This window comes from Ursus maritimus, unplaced genomic scaffold (genome assembly GCF_017311325.1).
Source record: "Ursus maritimus isolate PB19 unplaced genomic scaffold, ASM1731132v1 scaffold_21, whole genome shotgun sequence".
NCBI classification, from domain to species: domain Eukaryota; kingdom Metazoa; phylum Chordata; class Mammalia; order Carnivora; family Ursidae; genus Ursus; species Ursus maritimus.
The window spans coordinates 49,374,647-49,396,544 of record NW_024424564.1 but is presented as its reverse complement, the minus strand read 5'-3'; the positions used below and the strand labels follow the sequence as shown (position 1 = coordinate 49,396,544).

Here is a 21,898-nt window from a genome sequence, read left to right as displayed (position 1 = left end):
ACACCACTATACATGACATATTCGTACCAAGAATGTTTGATCTGGATCTAATTACAAGGAAACAATCAGACTAATCCAAATTATAGGACAATCTACAGTGTTCATCAAAAGTCAATGTGTGATGAATAGAGGGGAGATGACTTCTAGATTAAGAGAAACAAATGGCACATAACAAACTGGAGAAAACTCAAATGACTTTGAGGACAATTGGAGAAATTAAAATATAGACTACATTAGATGACACTGACAAATGTTAAATTTTGTAGGCATGATAATGGTGTTGTGGTCACGGAGAAGAATATCCTTTTTAGTAGGAAATATGCTGAAACAGCAGTCAAATGTCGGGACAGCTCAAGAACATACAGAAACAAAGCAAACGTGGCAAAAATGCTAAGAATAAAGAAATCTAGGTAAAAGGTATGTGTATGGTCTTTACTGGAGTATTACAACTTTTAGGTAAGTTTTGAAAATTCCAAATGAAAATTTAGAAGAAAAAAAATGTATTCATATGGAGGAAAGAAAACATTTAAATACCACCTTTACCTTTAATCTGCAACGATTATGAAGAACTTAGAGTATTTTAAACTGCTGTAAAGGAGGATACGAAAAAATGTTTTTATGTCCCCAATTTTTTTAAAAAAGATTTTATCTATTTATTTGACAGAGAGAGAGAGAGACAGCAAGAGAGGGAACACAAGCTGGGGGAGTGGGAGGAGGAGAAGCAGGCTTCCCGCCGAGCAGGGAGCGTGACGCGGGGCACGACCCTGGGATCATGACCTGAGCCAAAGGCAGATGCTTAACGACTGAGCCACCCAGGCGCCCCTATGTCCCAAATTTTCTGATGATGCCCCTATGTCCCAAATTTTCTGATGAAGTTTTCTCATGGATTTCTGATTATATATCCAATCTGCCCTCTTGGCAGGGTCCCCAACAATACTTTAGGGTTAAAATAATATGGGTGAGACCTGACAGCACTAACCACTTGGGAGTCCCGATCTTGGAAAAACATAAAAGATAAACAGTTTAGGTTGCGGAGTAAATGGAAATATACTCAAGTAAATTGCTTTTGTTTACAAATGCAATAAAGATCTTAAACTTTTGGAGGACACAACATAGTCCCGTTTGTGGATATAGTCTACCATATCAGGTTCAAACCTAAAGTGTCCTAAAATAAAGACCATTAGTGAAAGAAAACAGGAGTGAAAAAAGTCTGGTTTAGTATTTTAAAATCATGAGACATCAAAAAAATACAGTTAACACTAATTTGAGTATTGAACTGCTCTTTACTCTATTTTTTTTTTTAAAGATTTTATTTATTTATTCGACAGAGATAGAGACAGCCAGCGAGAGAGGGAACACAAGCAGGGGGAGTGGGAAAGGAAGAAGCAGGCTCATAGCGGAGGAGCCCGATGTGGGGCTCGAACCCACAACGCCGGGATCACGTCCTGAGCCAAAGGCAGACGCTCAACCGCTGTGCCACCCAGGCGCCCCTACTCTTTCTGATAATACGGCTCTTGGGCTAAGGCCAAGATGCAACTCCAAAGTCATTATTTCTGATCATCAAAATCATTATATTCCTAGTAAAATCCATTATAAGACTCTAAAAATAGAAGCCTGAAAGGATCACTTTAAGTACCCCCCAAAAAATCAATTTATAGTAATCCTCAGTCCAAACATTATTCAGAAGTATAAAGTTTTGGTTAAAACTAATAAATTGCTGGGGTTCCTGGGTGGCACAGTTGGTTAAGCATCCAACTCTTGGTTTTGGCTCAGGTCATGATCTCAGGGTTGTGAGACTGAGCCCCACGATGCGCTCCACACTGAGCGCGGAGTCTGCTTAAGATTTCCTCTTCCTCTCCTTCTCCCCATGCTCGCTCTCTCTTCCCTCTCAAATGAATAAATCTTTAAAACAACTACTAATAAATTGGTTAAGATTTTGACGTGAAGTGTAAAAGAGGTCACATGTTCATAATATGCAATAAAATACTTTCTTAAAACCCTCTTAAAGACTGCAGAGAGGGGTGCCTGTGTGGCTTTGTCAGTTAAGTATCGGACTCTGGATTTCAGCTCAGGTCATGACCTCAGGGTCGTGAGACTGAGCTCCACATCAGGCTCTGCGCTGGATGTAAAGCCTTAGATTCTCTCTCCCCCTCTCTCTCAAAAAGGAAAGAAAAGAATAAGAAAAGACTGGAGAAAATTACATGCCCTAATCAGGGGGATTCCATTTTCAGATGCATTTATTATCTAAGTTTTAGGGAACTCATAAAAACAAAGGGGGCACCCTTCAACATAAACACACAGGACTAATTATTATTATTATTTTTTTAAAGATTTTTATTTATTTGACAGAGAGAGAGACAGCCAGCGAGAGAGGGAACACAAGCAGGGGGAGTGGGAGAGGAAGAAGCAGGCTCCCAGCCTAGGAGCCTGACGTGGGGCTCGATCCCAGATCGCCAGGATCACGCCCTGAGCCAAAGGCAGATACTTAACGACTGAGCCACCCAGGCACCCCATGGACTAATTACTTTTAAAAGGGCTTTGGTGTAAAAGAATAACACTTCATATGTAAGCCTTGCTCATCTGGCTTGGGCCTGATGAACAGAAACCACGAGGATGTAACATGCCCAAAAGAAGAGTTTATGTTTTCACACTAGTTCTTAAGATGGGATTGAACACAACAGAAGAAATAAATGAGGTATTCCAGAAGTTTTGGCTCATGGTGATAATTACTAATAAGGCATCATTAACTCAACTAACAAGAAATAGATGGAAACTTGATTAATCTTCAATCCTAAAATAAAGACACTGAGAAAAGGGAAAAAGAAATCTCAAGAAGCTAACTTTCAAATGATTCTGTACACAGATGATACAAGAGGAGACAAAAACAACAAAACTAGGAATTAAACACAGAGATGTGAAAAAGTAATGGGAAAAAACCAATTATAAAAATGAAAATCCAGGCCAAGCACAGGCAGACAACTGCATTGGCTTGAGATCCTAAAATTCAAGGAAGAGTTTGGGTAACACTTGGATAACATGGGAAGAGAAGAAAAAAGCAATCTTAAGTTAAAAAAAAATGAAGAGGGGGAAATGAAGTCCCCACATCTTTATTTCTGACCCCTTTCCATGTATTTGAATACACACAGTTTGAAAACTAGCCTGAAAAGGCAGGATTAGCTCTTCATCCCAGTTTCTGGTCTAGTTTTTTCAACTCCTCACTCAATAATTATTTAACAAGTTAGCACTGCTTGTCAAGGAATGATGTACTTTCAAGTTAAAAAGCACAAAAATCAACAAGATTACATTTTTTAAGAGTAGCGTGCCCAATTTTCTTTCCTCATTTAGCATTGAACAATAATGGGCAGAAACAAAAGCTTGCTACAAATATTAAACTGGAGGATGACAATGGACTTCATAGGGAAAAAACATGGTGGACTATACAGAACCAGACTTCTATTTTTTTTTTTTTAAAGATTTATTTATTTTAAGGGAAGAGACAGACAAACAGCACAAATGAGAGGGGCAGAGGGATAGGGAGAAAGAATCTCAAGCAAACTCTGCACTGAGCGCAGAGACTGACTGTGGGGTTTGATCCCAGGACCCAGAAAACATGACATGAGCTGAAACCAAGAGTTGGATGCTTAACTCACTGTGCCACCCAGACGTGCCCACACTGTTTTTTAGTTACAGAAGAACTCATCACCAAAGACAATTTTAGAATAGAGAGGCACAGTATTAAAAGTCACTGACTCACCAGTGGACTTAACTATTTAAACAAAATGGCATAGATGTTCAACTGCTTAATAGCAAAGGGATACAATCTAAATGCAAATCTCCTTTACTTCACTACACAGAGGAAAAGAAAAATATGCCCCAAATAAGGATACTAGAACACTGCTCACTCTTCCCCTCAGTCATATCATAGGAAGAAGTTAAGTCAACACATACATTCACTAAGCTATTTCAAAAGGCAGACTACTTCAGCAAGAATATGGGAATCTGTATTAACAACAACCACACTCATCTCTACACATTTCAAACCAAAACACAACAATTTCCTTTCCTTTTTTAAGATTTTATTTATTTGAGAGAGACAGACAGAAAGCGACAGAGACTGCGAGAGAGAGCACAAGCAGGGAGGAGAGGGAAAAGCAGGCTCCCCCGAGCAGGGAGACTGACACATGACTTGATCCCAGACCCCGGGATCATGACCTGAGCCAAAGACAGACACTTTACCAACTGAGCCACCCAAGCACCCCCACAACAATTTCTTTGTGTGGTTTAAGATGGGGGGGGGGGTGGAGAAAGAAACCTAAATGTCCATGTGTAAAAGATTGTTCTATATGATGTATTACTCTTCAACCATTAAAAAGGATACAATGGGTATGTCAAGTCAAAGATGTCCTAATTGTGTTAAAGAAATAGTTTGTTATAGAATAACACACAAGATCCCACTTCTAGAAATACAAATTCACAAATGCATGAAAGGATTAAGAAGGATATAAATCACCAGCAGCTGCATCTGGTATACTGACTGTGATGAGGCTTTTATACTACAATCTTTAAAAAATTATTTCAAGAATTAATCATGTGGGGCGCCTGGGTGGCTCAGTCGGTTAAGTGTCTGCCTTCGGCAGAGGTCATGATCCCAGGGTCCTGGGATCAAGCCCTGCATCACGCTCCCTGCTCAGTGGAGAGCCTGCTTCTCCCTCTCCCTGCTGCTCCCCCTGGCTTGTGCGTGCTGTCAAATAAATAAATACTTAAAAAAAAAAAAAAACTTAAAAAAATTAATCACATAACAAAAAAAATTAAGAGTGGGAAGAGACAGACACACACACATAGACTAAAATAAACTAAGGAGGTAATTCTGCATATTACATGGCATTTACATATATAACCAACACCACATCTGTCACCAGGGAGAACACAAACTTACTCATGTTGCTCATGGGCCGCATGCCTTGGGGAGACTGCCCAGACTGCTGATTCTGCTGGTTCTTTGCTTGTACCTGGGGCTGCGTCGGCATCTGATTTACTTGATAGGGCAGACCAAGAGCTGCATAGGCCCTTTCTATAGAGCTGGGATCAATCTGACTAACAGTGCTTAGGCTAGGGGTAGACTGTTGACCCACACCTAGAGAGCTAGTATTTCCAAGTCCAACTGGTGCTCCAGTCAGAATTGCTAGAGAAGACAAAAAAAAAAAAAAGGGATTACAACGTTAAAGATGTAAGAAAAACAGACTAACCCATCATGAATTTCAAAGACACAAAATTATTGTTATGTGATTATGAAACAGCTCAGTACATGCATCTTGTTTCTCATTATTTCCCTGAAAAAATGTCTAGATGCAGAACTGAATGGTCAAAAGAAGGTCACTGGCACGAAAGGCTTTTGATCCAGAATACCCAAAAGCCTCCCCACAGGCTGTATCAGTGTTCCCACCAACAGTGTATGAATGACTCAGAGCCACACCAACACCAAGGAGCATCATTTCTGCCAACGTGATACGAGAGAAACAGCACCTTATTTCGTTTCTCAATAGTGAACTTTTTGGTATGTCCTCCCTCTATTAAACTATTTCCTTATCCCAATTTTCTCCTGGATTATTTATGACTTGTTCATTAATTTATGGTACTTAATTTCTTCTTCACATGCTGCACGTATATTTCCAAATTTGTCTTTTCAACCCTAAGTGCTTAATGTTTTGTTTCTAGAGAGGAAGTGTGGTAGCTGCACTTAAATCTTTCTACTTTTACTTTTGTCTTTCTCTAAGAAAACCTCATCATCCCAAGTTTCTAAAAATAATCTCAAACTTTTTTCCTTTCTCTTCAAATAATTTCAAGTTATCTAAATATTCAGACCACAAGAATAAAAGAGTAACTTGCCCAATGTCATTGTTTTTTAAGTTTTCATGAATGTAAAAACGAAGCATAAATTCACCGTTTTTATACAGAATGACCATTAACAGTTTCTGGATCTTAGTTTAGGTATTAAGCAGATCAATTCTCATCTCATTAATATGAGGTTAACAGGAGTGAAAACAACCTAGTAGGATAGCACAAAGCAGTTCACAGGAACTTCACATAATCAAGAAGTACTCTAAATCCCACCAAACTGCACTGGTAAGAGTCTAATATTTTCGGTATAAAAGCTTCAAACGATTTCATCACTTACACTGCTGATTTCTCTTATCTCCAGCATTTTTAAGGGGGAGACACACAGGACAATCATGCCTTGTACAATTCTTCCAGTGTGAAATGATTTGTCGAGAAGATGCACAGTGTGCCACTAAAAAGAAGAAAAATAATTTTTTCAAATGAAGCTTATGCTTTTTTACATTACTATCAGCTAACTTACTGATCACTTAACAAGTGCTACAAATGTTAACTCATTTCTTCTTCCTAACATCCCTGTAGGGTAGCTATTAGCACTCACATTTTATAGTTGAGAAAGCAGGCAAAGCCTGGCTAACCAATTTGCATAGTCAGAGTACTCAAAGTGGGATTCAAACTTAAGCAACCTGGCTCCAAAGCCCATATTTTTCACTAAGATGTGTAATCTGCTTTACTCTATAAAAACAGATTTCTAATGACTCCATAAATATACAAAATGTACTAAGTTGGGTCACATTGTTTTTAGTATCTGCCTATCTGACAACTAGCAAATCCTCAATAATATTTAAAGTGTGCTATGCTGGACCAAATCAAAGTCGATAAGGATCACCACAAAAGGGATATCCTTTAAAATTTCTACCACGTCCCTAGATACTGACAAAATGATACTGAATTTTATTCACATCCTAATATGGAGTAAGACATTATCAGTAAAGGAGTTTCAAAATACAGCAGATCACATTTTCTCTCTTCCCTTGGACTCTAAATGTTAATTGCTGCGCACAGAAACCCTTTGAGCCCACTCACCTTGGCAGGACTTGCCTGACTGGCAGTGTGTCATGTGGTTTAGGACGTTCTTCATTGTGCGACAGTGGGGAAGGTTGCACTGCCTCACTTCCCCATTAGCCTGCTCCCGGCGCTGGCACTTATGAGCATGTAAAAGAAGAACAAGCTGCTGCTGGATGAGCTTGCGCTTCTCTGGATCAGCTGTATGTGCTCCAGAACCCATCCCTTGGGCCACTGGAGTCACAAGGCCTGGCTGCTGGACTTGTGGGGCCTGCTGTTGACCCTAAAGGATAAAACAACAAAGATACATTTAACATTAGGTGTCACGGTGTGCTCTTTAATAAATACAGACCTAGACATGTTCAATTAAAACCTTTAAGGACAGTCTACCGTGCCACAGGGGATTCCAAGGTAAACAAACAATGGATCCTACCAAGAAGCTCAGTAAGAAAAAAAGTTACATTACCAAGTAATATAGTCAAAGTATACACAGTATACAAAGCAAAAATAAAGAGAAGAGCATGATAAGCTGCGGTGGGAGAGGAAAAGCCAAGGAGTCTGTAGTGAAGAGAATGTCCAAGTCAGGTTTTGAAACACAGTATCAATGAAGAACTCCTTGGGAGACCCAGCAGGGGCCTTTTAGGTGGGTGAAAAATTAGTTTTTGTAATTATGGAAGAAAGCCCCCTTTTTTCCCTAGTGAAAAAAGTAAACATTGCTGGAGACAGATGCCTTCTTTTATTCATTCTTATATCTCTAGTACTTAAACTACCTGAAATACAGGCAATTCAGTGAATATATGACACACAGCAAAAAAAAAAAAAAAAAAAAAAAAAAAACTGAAAGAGAAGTAGCATTTCTACAGGACATTTTTTGCCAAAGGTGAACACAAACTACTTAACAAATTTACAACTAGAAATCGTTTTACTTTAGAAAAATAGCAAGCAGCAGCTCCTTCTGCCCACGGTCCTGTCCCCGTGCTTTATTAAAATTCCTTTTTGCACCAAAAAAAGGAAGAAAAATAGCAATGTTAGAAGCTTTGGAAGATTTCCCAAAACAAAAATCACTGTTTAAAACAATGTGTAACTTTGAGGGAGGTTATTTTTGTATGAATATCAGATACAAATATATGAATATTAGTGAAAAATATCAGATACAAATCAGTAGATACGGTCACTGAGAGTCGGAATCCTTTGCCAGAGAGTCCTTCCCAAGATGAGAAATGTTCTACTTTCCTATTCCATAGAAATGCTCACAAGCAGAAGATATGTACTATAGCAGGCCACAAAATTTTCGTTGTAGCAGCCCCAGTTGCTCCCATTTGGCCAAGCACCCTTACTGAACAATACTGTAAGAAACAAAAACCCATGGGAAATGGAAGGAAGGCACAAGCCTCCTCAATCACAGGGTCCATCCATTACCTCCTAGTGTGTATAGCAGACGGCATGAAAGTTTAACAGTTCCTTTGTCAAAATGCCAGTTTAAAGACAAATCTGTAGATAGATTACTACCCACCATGTTGGGCATTCCTCCACCAGGAACTGCCTTTTTGTCCATTGCAAATGGAGATAAGTTATTTGGTAGTACAGACTTTGTCTGAATCTGGAGACCAAGGCCACCGGCTCCAATCTGCTGTCCAGAATTCTGAGTGTATGGTGAACCGTAAGGATTAGGGTTGTTCATCATTCCCATCTAAGAATAAAAACAGACAAGAAATTAAATCTTATTTAATTAAACAGAACATTACCATTCCTTTTCCTTTTCCACTTCCTAATTTATAAAGATAATTTTAAAGGTAGTCCTTTGCTGTTATAAACAGACTATTGAAGTATGTTCATGAAAATACTCATGTTTTCAAGAGTAAGATTTATGGGGGGGGGGTGCCTAGGTGGCTCAGTCAAGTCAAGCATCTACCTTCGGCTCAGGTCATGATCCTGGGGTCCTGGGACAGCGCTCCGAGCTGGGCTCCCTGCTTAGCGGGAGTCTGCTTCTCCCTGTGTCTCTGCGCCCCCCCCCAACATGTGCACACTCTCTCTTTCAAATAAATAAATTCTTTAAAAAAATTATAAAAAAAGATTAAGATTCAGGGGCTTCAGCTCAGGTAGAGTAAATCTACAGAGCTTTTTTCTGTAAATATTTGAGATAAATGTGTTTTAAAAACTTATAAGCATCTTCATTAAACTGTATCTGCAAATCAAGGTTTGCCATTCATCTTTGCTTGAATGAAGTAGATGCATTTATTTAATTTACAAAATATGGCTTAATAAATTAAACTCAATAAATGACCTAATCCCTAAATATGTCAGAGAGTGTGATATGTCAAGAGCATCTGAATGCTTATTTCAGCATTTTGTTCATATGAAAGGTAGAAAACGGATAATTTAGGGGATGTGTCCTTTTTCACTTAGGGATACGGTGGCACAGTGATTTTAAAACTTGAAATCTGAATCCCTTAGATAGAACAAGCAAACTTCATTCCTTGCAGCCTTAAACCTAGCTGCTTTATTCATTAAATTACCTGCTTGGCACCTAAGGTTATGAATTTCTCTGTACCCCTATATAGTTAAGAAAGATTTGTGTCTGTATTTATGACAATCTGGAGCGATCACATTGGATAGATATTAATTTAAAGAAAGAATTAATTATTCAGATGCCAATGTTTTACTGATAGCAATGATGCAACTTACAATCCTATTCTTCCATAGAAGAACCCACCACAAGTGAAACACCACCTATTAAAAACATACAACAAAGCTCTCAGAACTGAACTGAGAAGACTAGTACTACTACCCAATTAAAAAGAGTCATACTAGATTTCTATTCTTCTTAGCCAGATCCAGTTCTATCAGAGGGGCCTTCAAATTCTATCTCTAAAGACACCCCCCCCAAAAAAAACTGTTCCCAGTCCACTGTCACTGTCTTAATTCAAGTCCCTCATCACAGCTTGTGTAGACTGTGTCCAACAGGTTTTCTTGCCTTCTGCTATTCTATTTTCTCCCCAGAGCCTTCATGATGTTCATGAGGCCTGACTATCCACAGTATCCTACTATAGCCTGTGCCCATTAACTTGCAAATCTGAGGAGCAACTTGCTTCTTCAGTCTCTAGCATTTGCCTTAAAGATTTTCCTTTTCCCTATAACTAGGCAGTGGCATACTCTCCCTTCCTATTTGATTCCTGAAAGATAACCTGTAAAGGAAATAAACTACTAAGTTCACAAAGAGGCAGTCCAATTTTCATTTTCTATTGCTTACTTAGTTGGTACACCACAATTCACAAGCAGCTACAGAGTCTCTACTCATCCTGTAAGATACATTTCAAAAGTTACCATCTCTGTGAAGCATCTATTGTTCTAGACTGCTAAAGAGTTCTTTTCCTACCCTAATAAATGTTTGTGCATTTTGATACAACACAGATGATAAAATAAAATGCATGCCTCTTCTATCCCCTTAGACCACGCACATTAAGGGAAAGAACCTTAGTTCATTTATCTTTGTAGCCCCACTGCCCTAATCCTGATAGACAAAAGAGCCCGCTGACTCAGGAAAACAGAAATATGAAAGTCATAAACACATAAACCTCTGTAAATAAAACTGTTCTTTAAATCATATGCAGTATCTATACTCTGAGAATTTATAGAAATATGACATCTTTATCAGTTTAAAGGTTCGCCTGTAATGAAAAATTAAAGAACACTTACAGTTTCCAGATGAGATCAGAGACTAGGAGTTCAGTAACTCAGGGAATAAGCCCGAGGGAAGTGGCAAGGTTTAGGGGAAAGCATACAAGAATGGGGCAGCCTGAATGGGAAGCGTCCACAGTAAAAAACTTACTGCTTCAGTCTCCAATAACTGGAATTTCCTAAGTGGATCTGGCCGATAAGATTGTAGGGACGATCAAATACAGAAACAGGCTTAAACACAAGTTCAAGTTTCTTTTGGTAGTTTCAAGTGTGGCTACAAGTGCCATTCCTTCACATGCTTTTAAAGTACGAAAGTACATATATTCGTATGTATATGAATATAGTTCATATACATAGGCCTACATCTGGGGGAGTTACAGTTCACTTGACTGTGTTTCCTCTACTAGCATGGAAATTTGTGACAAACATAAAATGAAAGCCATTCTAACACAGAATCTGCAGGACAGACCATAAAAGACCAACAGACAATAAATTAGGCTTTTAGGAGTCCATTATTTATGAAAATAAAACACAGGGATTTGTAAGCTACCTTGATGTCTCTTAATAAGCACAATATCTCTACTCAAATATATCACAGTATTATCTAGTCCTTCACATTTGTTCACATAAGACACTGCATTACCTGCTTACAATAACTGGGTTTCAACCAGTTCCTGACATTGCTTGTTTTCTCAATTACAATGCATTACCTAGAAACTCCAAAGTGGACTATGGTCTCAAATATACAGACTGCACTGATCAGCTGGCAGTAATTCATTCCTGACACTTCTGGTCACTCTGACCAACAAAGACTCTCAGGCTTTTTTTGGCTTTTCTGTCTTCCTCAGAGTTCTGCTGCCAGTGTTAGACAGAATACAACCAATCTCTCCATCCCTATCCTGGAGTACCTCCAGTACTCCTCCACCAAATATAACAGGAAGGGAATATACCGTACTTAATTTCGGCTACACTGTAGTTCGTTATTTGATCTTGTTCCCCTTCTCTATATCTCAAGTGATCCTGATGTCCAACTACCCACCACCTACCTGCATCACAAGGATACAGACAACCACCTAAACGGAAAAGGCAAAGGACCAGGAGTCTGACCAGAAAGCCACAACAGTTCTAGGCAACTAAAACAAAAAATAACTTAGAGGAGTACTTTTTTTTTCTTTTTTTTTTTTTCCTTTTAAAAATCTGACTCTACAGGGGCACCTGGGTGGCTCAGTTGGTTAGGCATCTGCCTTTGGCCCAGGTCATGATCCCAGAGTCCTGGGAGCAAGCCCTGCATTGGGGGTCGGGGGGGTGGGGAATGGCACGGTGTGTCCCTGCTCCTCCCTCTGCCCCCCCAATTCTCTCAAATAAATAAATCCTTTAAAAAAAATCTGACTCTATAGGTTTTTTTCTAAGTTTTCAGTATATTAAAAGCAGAAACTTACGGAGCACAAGAATTCAAAAAACACTCAACAGTGGCAATCATTGGCAAATATGTAGGAAAAATAAAAGTAATACCTCAAATATAAAGAAAATAATTGTTTGGGAATATTTAACACAGAGGGGAGAAAACCCTTAATAAGATTTGCAGGCACCACAGTAACTCAAACCAATACCATGCGTATAACTCCAAGATTCATCAAATAACAAAAACAAAATTAAACTACAAGCAGACATTTCCTACTACTCCTGGATTTAATAAATGCCCATGCTATCTATCTGTATCCAAGTTAGATGCCAGACACTACATTAATAACTGACGGTACGATGATACACAAGGAGGACTAGGGATCTCTTAGAACCTACAGCAAATCCTAAACATTACTTTTCAGGCTCATTCCCATTACTCCTATACCAATGCCTTAGTTAAGGAGGCCTCATCACCCTACTGGGACTATCCCTCAAACTATTACTACACACCTAAAACCACATCCATCTAGATGGCAAATTTGGGCATAAGACTTTCCTCTTTCAAACCTGTCAGGTTACAGCATTTACGATTAGTCTTTCTCTCAACATGGATTCTTCCTCCTTTCCCTATTACACTTAATACCTGCCGCCCCTACTGGTCCTTCCTACTTGCTTCACTCCTGGCTGATCCAAGTTCTAAAACAGATCAATCACTGCTCCTGTACTTTAAAATTTTAGGTTAAAAACTCTTTAACATCATATGCCAAAGACTATCATTAATTGATGTTAATTTTGAGAACTCCAAAAACATTACTGTTCCTACCTCAAAAAAATTTTAAAAAGAGAAAAGGAAAGAAGGAAAAAAGGAATTATTCCTAAGGCCAATATTCATTTGAGTGAAGTTCAAGAGGTTTTTTTTTTTTAAATATCAATTTCATAAGTCACAATTCATACAAATTTGGATATCAATCTATCCAGCCAAGTAACACACAATTCCTCACAGCATGTGAGGTAACCAGAGTCAGAGGAAAGGAAGGTTAGGACCTGTCATAGAATAAGAGCTAAAAAGTAATACATAAAGATGTTCCAAGATAGGGCAACTGGTGGCACCTGGGTGGCTCATTCAGTTAAGTGTCTGTTTTCCGCTCAGGTTACAATCCCCAGGGCGCTGCTAAGTGGGGAGTCCGCTTCTCCTTCTTCCTCTGCCCTTTCCCCTGGCTTGTGCTCTCTCTCTAAAATAAATTTTAAAAATCTTAAAAGATGGGGTGCTGAGGTGGCCCAGTCGGTTGGTTAAGTGTCTGACTCTTGGTTTTGGCTCAGGTCATGATCTTGCAACTCATGGATCAAGCCCCACACCCAGCTCTGCGCTCAGTGTGGAGTCTGCTTGGGATTCTCTCCCTCCCTGTCGGCCCCTCCTCTCGCTCTCTCAAACAAATAAATAAATAAACAAACACACAAATAAATAAATAAAATCTTAAAAACAAAAGGATGCTCCAAGGCTGTGTCTGTGAAAGGGCCAGCGATCACTAAGACTGAAATATAGAAAACAGGCAGGATTCCTGCTCTTACAGGTCTCAGTCTAGCAATGATCACCCCTATATAAGGTTACAAGTTAAATGAGGAGGTGACTATTGCTGTTAAGAAACATAAAAGTATTTTATCTGTTTTTAGCTGCGTTAAGTTTTATCAATATACGGATCATAATAATAGAATGAAATTATACTACAGTGATAAACAACATGCACTTTTAAGTCAGAAAGACAGGAGTTCTCTGCAATACCCATTCCCTGACTCTGTTCCTTCATCTGTAAAATGGGAATAAAACCATAGGGTTGATGTTAGAATTAATGGCCCTGACATATTAAATACCTATTAACATTTAGTAGCTCCTTAGCTTTTGGAGCCTAACACTAATTTAGAAGTAATTATACTGTCTGATGTTGTTATTTATTAATATTCTGGATTTTGTCTCTTTAATCATAACAAGCTCTTTCACAGATTTTTTTATTCTTTTTTTTTAAAAAAGATTTTATTTATTTATTTATTTATTTATTTATTTATTTATTTAAGAGAGAGGGAGAGCGTGCACTGAGTGGGGGAAGGGGCAGAGGGAGGGAGAAGCAGACTCTCCACGGAGCAGGGAGCCTAGAGATCATGACCTGAGTTGAAGGCAGATGCTTTCACTGAGCCACCCAGGCACCCCTAGAAATTTTTTTTTAATTTTCTAAGGGGGGAACCCTCCAGAGTATTAATGAACACTTCCTGAATAAAAAGTCCTTAGTTCCAAAGAAAGTTAATCTTCTACCAATTTATAGAATATTAACCCACTGAAGTCTCTACTAGTGGGCATTCCCATATCCTCCAGCCAACAGCTGTTCATGTGGTAAGCTGTTTGATCTCCTGTTACAGCCAAGAGCTACGCCTCTAGAAGACTACTCCTTAACTTACATGATCTAGATTTGATTTCTCCCCCTCCCCATAAAAATGTTTTAAGAACAGGGGCGCCTGGGTGGCTCAGTCGTTAAGCGTCTGCCTTCGGCTCAGGTCATGATTCCAGGGTCCTGGGATCGAGCCCCACGTCAGGCTCCCTGCTCAGTGGGAAGCCTGCTTCTCCTTCTCCCACTCCCCCTGCTTGTGTTCCCTCTCTCTCTGTGTCTCTCTCTGTCAAATAAATAAAATCTTTAAAAAAAAAAATGTTTTAAGAACATCACAAAATAGGAACTACAGTAATACTAAGCACTTGCTACCACTAGTATTACTACTCTGCAAGTAAGTCCTTACTATATACCACTCACAAAGAGCTTACTTCTATTAATCGTTTAGTTCCCCAATAATCCCATGAGGTAGGTTACACCCACTTTTACTATTTCCATTCTACAGGTGGGAAAACTGAGGTACAGCAAGCAAGCTGCCCAGGGTAATATAGCTACTACGTGAGTGACTGAGTTCATTTTTAACCCAGGCAGTAAAGCTCCACAGTCCATGCCATTAACTATGATGATTAACTTCATCTCTTTCTTCATACATAAAGGGCAGCTATTAGGGACTGGATTTTCAAAAATGTTTATTTCTTTTGTCATCAGCATTTTTAAGGAGGCAGATATGTTTTGTGACGTTACTGGAGAGTGAAATGATTTAACCAAGAAGTTTGGCAATATGCAGCTGAAGAGGAGGATGACTGTGGTAACAACCCAGATGCTAACCCAGGTAGCGTGATTCAAGATCAGCACTATTCCACTCTTCAGTGTACCCTCCTGAACTGAGCAGTCAGAAATAACTTTAAGACATAAAACATTTTGTCTTTATCTTATGCTAACTCTAAAATCCAAGACTAGATTAAAAGGGGGTATGATCCAACTTTTCCCCATAAACCACTGTTAGGCTTTGGAAGAATGTTATTAGTAACGTCACAACCTTCGTGCACACTCTGAACCACAGGTTCACCCGTAAGAAGTACTGTGTACAAAAGCCACTGCCATTTGCCAAGAGGGTTCAAATCTTCAGGTCTCACTGAAAACTTCCTTAATTCCTGATTCTTAAATATCATTAGAACTCTTAAGAATTCTGGAGAAATGTAATGAATATAATCAGCTCTTTGAGGTAATTTTATGACCTGGTCCCATGGAAGGGGAACTGCTATCCAACAATTTTACCACCTTGAATTTATTTTAATCTTCAATAGGAAAATATAGAAGGCTTTTCTTCCTGCTATAAAGAGAAAACTCATTGTTTTATGAAAGTACTTAGTTGTATATTATTGGGTATCTCATCCTAAACTTCCGTAATTCCCCAAAACTTATTTACTAAGTAAGCATTTAGAGTTCTTACGTGTTAGGCACTGCTCTAAGTACTTTACAAGTATCAACTTTTAAATATAGGTGGGACTCATTTAAAAACTACAAAATATTTTAGTAATAATATTTTTATATTTGAATTCCTCCATCCCTTGAAAACAGAAGCTCCACAAAGACATTTTGTCTGTTTTGTACACTGCTATATATCCAGTCCCTGAAACAATGCTGATACAAGAAATTTGTGATTTAGATCATAAATAGAATAGTGCCCCACTCCCATTGAGACTTTCCTTTTTTTTTTTTTTTTTTGAAGATTTTATTTTTAAGTAATCTCTACACACAATGTGAGGCTCAAACTTACAACCCCTGAGATCAAGAGTTGCACGCTCAACTAACTAAGCCAGCCAGGTGCTCCTGAGCCTCTCCTTTTTAAATTTTTCTTCATAGCACATACCTAGAATACTATAAACTTATAACTTACATGCACACTAGAAAGTAAGTTCTATGAAGTAAGTCTATTCACTGTTCTATCTTCAACACCAAAACTAGGGCTCAATAAATATTTGCTCAATCAGTGAAAGTTTAGTCTGTCACCCCACCACTCCCCACTGGAGTATAAACATCAGGGGGGCAGGGACTCTTCACAGGTATGTTCTAGAACCTAGAAGAGGTACCTAATAAATATTTTACCTTCTTGTTTCCGGTTTCCACTCCAAATATTCGAACTTAACCATATCAACACAGCAACATGAAAGTGCCAAAAAGGGAGAATGTACAGAGGAGGTAGGAATGACAGAATCTTCCCCTAAGTTAAGAGGTCAATATTCTCTACTGTGTAGCAAAAATAAATAAAATAAATAAATAAATAAATAAATAAAATAAAAGGGGTTTTCATATATGAATATGACCTCTGTCTCCCCACTCCCAATTCATCCCTATGTCTTTTTTTTTTTTTAAAGAAGGCTCCATGCCCAGTGTAGAGCCCAACGAGGCACTTGAACTCATGACCCTGAGATCAAAACCTGAGCTGAGATCAAGAGTCAGTTGCTTAACCGACTGAGCCACCCAGGTGCCTCCCAATGTCTTAATTTCATCCCTGAACTCTCTCATCATCATGATTCTCAGGAACACAAAGTCCCAATGCCTACTCAGTTATTCCTCTTACAGAGAAAGCTTGCTCTTAACTCCTGGTGAAAATCTTACCCATCTCCGATATCACCTTCCAAGCAAAGTCATCTTTTTCATTCCACAAATATTTTTACTAACTATATGCCAGGTGCTGGCAATTGTAGTGTGATATCACTTCAAGAATAAATAAATATATATGTAGGAAAAATATGAAGGAATAAACATCAAATATATGCTTATAACATCTTAATTTTATAAAGAGCACATTTAAAAAGTTTTGAAGAATATATTTAGCATGTTTTACGTAAGAAAGCTAAAAAAGTAGGCTTTTTGAAAAAGAAAAGCCTTTCAAACAATGACCAAAATTAGGTTAACTGGACACTTGGAATGTTAGTTGAGGTTTCAGAGTAAATGAATGCACCTTAATAGCCAACAAATAACGAGAAAAAATAACATTTAATATATCTTTTAGAATAAATACCTCTTGAAAACCAGCGACATTCCAAGTAGTGGAAATAAGTGATATCTCTCTGAAGACGGTATAAACCCAGCTAGCTCAAAACCGTGTTTTTACAAGGAGGCTATGAAGGCTAAAGTGGGCTTAGGAAGGAGTTAAAAATACTCTAACACTTGTGAAAATATTCTTATACTTTAACACTCTAATACTGAGAGAACAGGAATTAGCTAGCTGTTCAGTTGGAATAAACTGAAGGTATACAGTATCACTGAACTGTAAAGTAACTGTTTTCCTTAAAATTAATGTGAGAGCTTCATAAAACCTGTGACAACACAGATCCTTGGCATATATGTGAGAAATGGTACAGCATGTAAGAAGATAAAGCATAAATAGTAAAGAATAAATGAGTAACTGATCTCAAGTCCCCCCTCCATCATTGGAACAATCAAAAACATACTGATAGTGCATACAAACCAAAACTGCACTTACCTTAAGAGGCTGAGGGCCTCTCAATCCCGTTTGTCCTCCCATCTGAGGAGAGCCTTGCTGCAGTGGCTCGGTCATTAAATTGCCAGCATTTCCCATGCCTGGGTTTGGGTACTGCATATTGGGTCGCCCCCGGCCTGCTCCAATTGAACCGTTCATGACTTGATTAGGCATCATCCCCTGTCCATTGCCTGCATTCAACATTCCAGGATTCATGCCAGCATTCATCCCTGTGTTCATTCCCATGGCAGGCTGATTTACTGGACTGTTCATCATACCTGCTGCAGATGGCGTAGGACCTTGATTTGGTCCACTGGTGCCCATCCCCATGTTGGGAGAAGTCAAGCCTGCCTGTGCCATTGGGCTTTTAACCATGCTATTTATCAAACCTAATCCAGGACTGTTCTGTTGGGGCTGGCTGGCCATGCCTTGGCCTGGGCCACCAACCCCCATATTGAGGTTAGGGGAACTACCAGACCGTAGCAACTCTGACAGCTGTTTATGTTTAGAGGCTGCATCTTGTACTATGCCAAGACTTGTCTGAAGCTGACTAATATCACCACCATTGGTTAGTCCCAATTCTGTAGAGTTGATTAATTCATCTGGTAAGTCATGCTCCAAATCAAATAGAGAGCCAAAATCTAAAAGCAAAGAGAAAAGATAAAAGTTAGAGTTTTGACAGAATCAAAATTACAAATGTCTCTGTTCTGTTCTTGATAAGCATTAAATAATTTCCAAACCTAACTCCATGGGATGCTATTTGTATTGCAGTCTTTCGTATTATGCTAAAAAATTTTTGTTACACGTGTATTTAAAAATTAGAGAGTATTTGGTTATGCCAACAAGTTTAAACACTTATGAACTGTACCTAAAGACAGACCAAAGGAAAAAGGATTAAATGTTAGCACAACACCCATTACATGAGTTGCCCAGTTTGTACCGACGTTCATGAAAAAGATATACAATTGTTTATACAATTCCAGAATTCCTTAGAAGAGGTTAAAATAACTTCTCTTTTCTTTTTTTTTTTTTAAGATTTTATTTATTTATTTGACAGAGATAGAGACAGCCAGCGAGAGAGGGAACACAAGCAGGGGGAGTGGGAGAGGAAGAGCAGGCTCATAGCGGAGGAGCCCGATGTGGGGCTCGATCCCATAACACCAGGATCACGCCCTCAGCCGAAGGCAGAGGCTTAACCGCTGTGCCACCCAGGCGCCCCTAAAATAACTTTTCTATACACAAACTAAGTTCAGAATGAAATAAAAGATTTAAAATATTATAATAATAAAGACAACTGATGGTTTCTCAGCCTTTTGGCTAAGATCAAGTGAAGACAATTGATACAAAAGATCTATCATTCCCAGAACATTCAGTGTGAGCTCGATGAAGACAGGGGCTATCTGCCATTCTTTACCAAGTGCCTATCACAGTGCCCGCCACAAAGCAAGTCCTTGATCTGAGTGAATTCACTTTCACCTGACCTCAGCTTACAGATTAATTTTTCTTAACCAAAATCTTGCTGGAATAGGATATAAAACCATGCCTAGTTCCTTCAACAACATACAAATCACCCCGATCACACCAAAAAGAGGATACAAATTATGGATTAACTCAGGGTTTTTCAATCTCGGCACTATTGAATATTTTGGGCTGAATAGTCTTTGTTGTAGGGGAAGGGGAGATTGTCCTGTGCACTGTAAGATAAGCAGCAGATCCTTGGTCTCTCTCAATGCCAGTACTACCCCCACCCCATCTGTAACAATCAAAAATGCCTCCAGAAATTACCAAATGTCCACTGGAGGGAAAAAACTATCCCTGATTGATCTGTGGACTAACAGTATTAACTCATTATATAGACGGAGGGGTTGATTCTTTTTTTCCCTTTTAATTCTCCAAGTAGTTTTCACATTAACAAAGAAGGCATAATTGGGTATTTAATAATTAGATACACTTGAATCAACTGATTATACTAGTAAAAGACAGTCCATCCCCTGAAGACAAAATACCACTTAGTAATGATCTACATGGTCTGATTAATCTTGGTTCGAAAGCCCAACTCTTCCTCTGTGCCCTTCCTGTTCTTAAGAGCATTCTATCATGGCACTGAAAATATCTGTGTGTCTGTCTCACTTCCCCTCCTCTCTGCTATCTCTTCTTCCTACCACCACCCTTCACCCCACCACTGCATCCAGACTGTAGCTTTTTGGGAAGGACAAGTTTCACCACTTACACACCAACTCCCTGCCTAATGGTCCAACGTGTGTAGGCATCTGGTCATATTATAATTGCTCTGAATCAGGACACCTCGGTGGCTCAGTTGGTTAAGCGTCCACCTTCAGCTCAGGTCATGATCTCAAGATCCTGGAATAGAGCCCTGCATCAGGCTCTCTGCTGAGGAGGCTCCCTCCTCCTCTGCCACTCCCCCTGCTTCTGCTCTCTCACTCTCTCTGTGTCAAATAAATAAATAAAATCTATTAAAAAAAAAAAAAAGAATGGGAAGTTCTTATACATATATTTGCTCCGAATTACATCCCAGGATCTCAGCACATGATTCAGAGTCCAGACTTTTACAGTATTATTCTTCCCTTTCCAAATCATTTTGTGTTCCTCCATTATAAAAACAAAATGTGTCTTAGGTGTTCTGGAATACAAATAAGGTTTCAAATAAAATTTCCCAGATATCCTCGGGACGCCTAGGTGGCTCAGTCAGTAAAGTGTCTGCCTTTGGCTGAGGTCATGATCCCAGGATCCTGGGATCGAGTGCCATACTGGGCTCCTGGCTCAGTGGGGAGCCAGCTTCTCCCTCTGCCTGCCACTCCCGCTGCTTTGTGCTCTCTGACAAAAAAATAAATAAAACCTTTAAAAAAATTTCCCTGATATCACTACTGAAAGACAATTGCTTAATATGTGGATATATTTCCTTCACTGTTTCCACTTACATAATTCACAAAACTAAAATCATACATACTTTATGAACAATTCTGCATTCTACTTCCCCCGGCAGTATACAAAGAAATATCCTATCATCTGCACAGTTTTAGTGTTGAACATTTAAGTAAAAAAAAACAAAAAGCCTCTGCTGATTTAGAAATTTTAAAAGCATACATACACAAGTGACAAGATGAAATCACAAAAGAAAAGTTAATACATTTCAAAACTTAAAAAATAAAGATAAAAATTGAGTTAAGTAGCCAATTTATGTTAGAAAAAATTGTAGCAAGATAATCAAAGAGAAAAGCAATTATCAACAGAAGAGAAAAATAGGGATACGACTGAGAGAGTACCAACAAAACCAGAAGAAATTGGTTCTTTGAAGAAGAAGAATAAAAAATAAATTTCTGCGAAGGTTAAGGAAAAAGGAAAAAATAGAAAGCAATACAGCTAATCAACTTCACACAAAAAATTGAAGACACAAAAATGGATATGTTCCTGAGAAAATATTCACAAAACCTTAATCAAAAAGAAACTCTATAGGAAAAATGTGCCAGTTTCTGCAAAAAAATCAATGACATAAAGAAAAATATAAGGGAATGGGAAGAACTGTTATTAGAGATCCAACAATTAGATATACCTTGTTTGGAACCTGCAAACCAACTATAAGGAGACACATTTTTTTTTTAAGATTTTATTTATTTATTTATTTATTTATTTATTTGACAGAGAGAGAGACAGCCAGTGAGAAAGGAACACAAGCAGGGGGAGTGGGAGAGGAAGAAGCAGGCTCCCAGTGGAGCAAGGAGCTCAATGCGGGGCTCCACCCCAGGACCCTGGGATCATGCCCTAAGCGGAAGGCAGATGCTTAACGACTGAGCCACCCAGGCGCCCCAAGGAAACACATTTTTAAGACAAGTATCACGAAGGGGTACCTGGTTGGCTCAGTCAGTTGAGCACCCAACTCTTGGTTTTGGCTCAGGTCATGAACTCAGGGTCATGGGACTGAGCCCTGAGTTGGCCTCTGGCCTGCTTGAAATTTTCTGTTCCTCCCTCTCCTTCTGCCCCTTCCCAGACGCCACTCTTATCTCTCAAATAAATAAATAAATAAATAAATAAA

At 38.9% G+C, this 21,898-nt stretch overlaps 1 protein-coding gene across 1 annotated transcript in view; it reads right to left on the bottom strand.

The window, feature by feature from the left end:
- Positions 1-21,898, bottom strand: part of EP300 (E1A binding protein p300) — a 78,572-nt gene that overhangs the window by 42,235 nt on the left and 14,439 nt on the right. The window contains exons 2-6 of the mRNA XM_040637591.1: positions 17,851-18,488; positions 8,414-8,590; positions 6,922-7,183; positions 6,176-6,289; positions 4,937-5,182 (exon numbers count right to left, since the gene is read on the bottom strand). Of these exons, the coding sequence (XP_040493525.1) occupies positions 4,937-5,182; positions 6,176-6,289; positions 6,922-7,183; positions 8,414-8,590; positions 17,851-18,488 (1,437 nt within the window). The remainder of the gene's footprint in view (positions 1-4,936; positions 5,183-6,175; positions 6,290-6,921; positions 7,184-8,413; positions 8,591-17,850; positions 18,489-21,898) is intronic.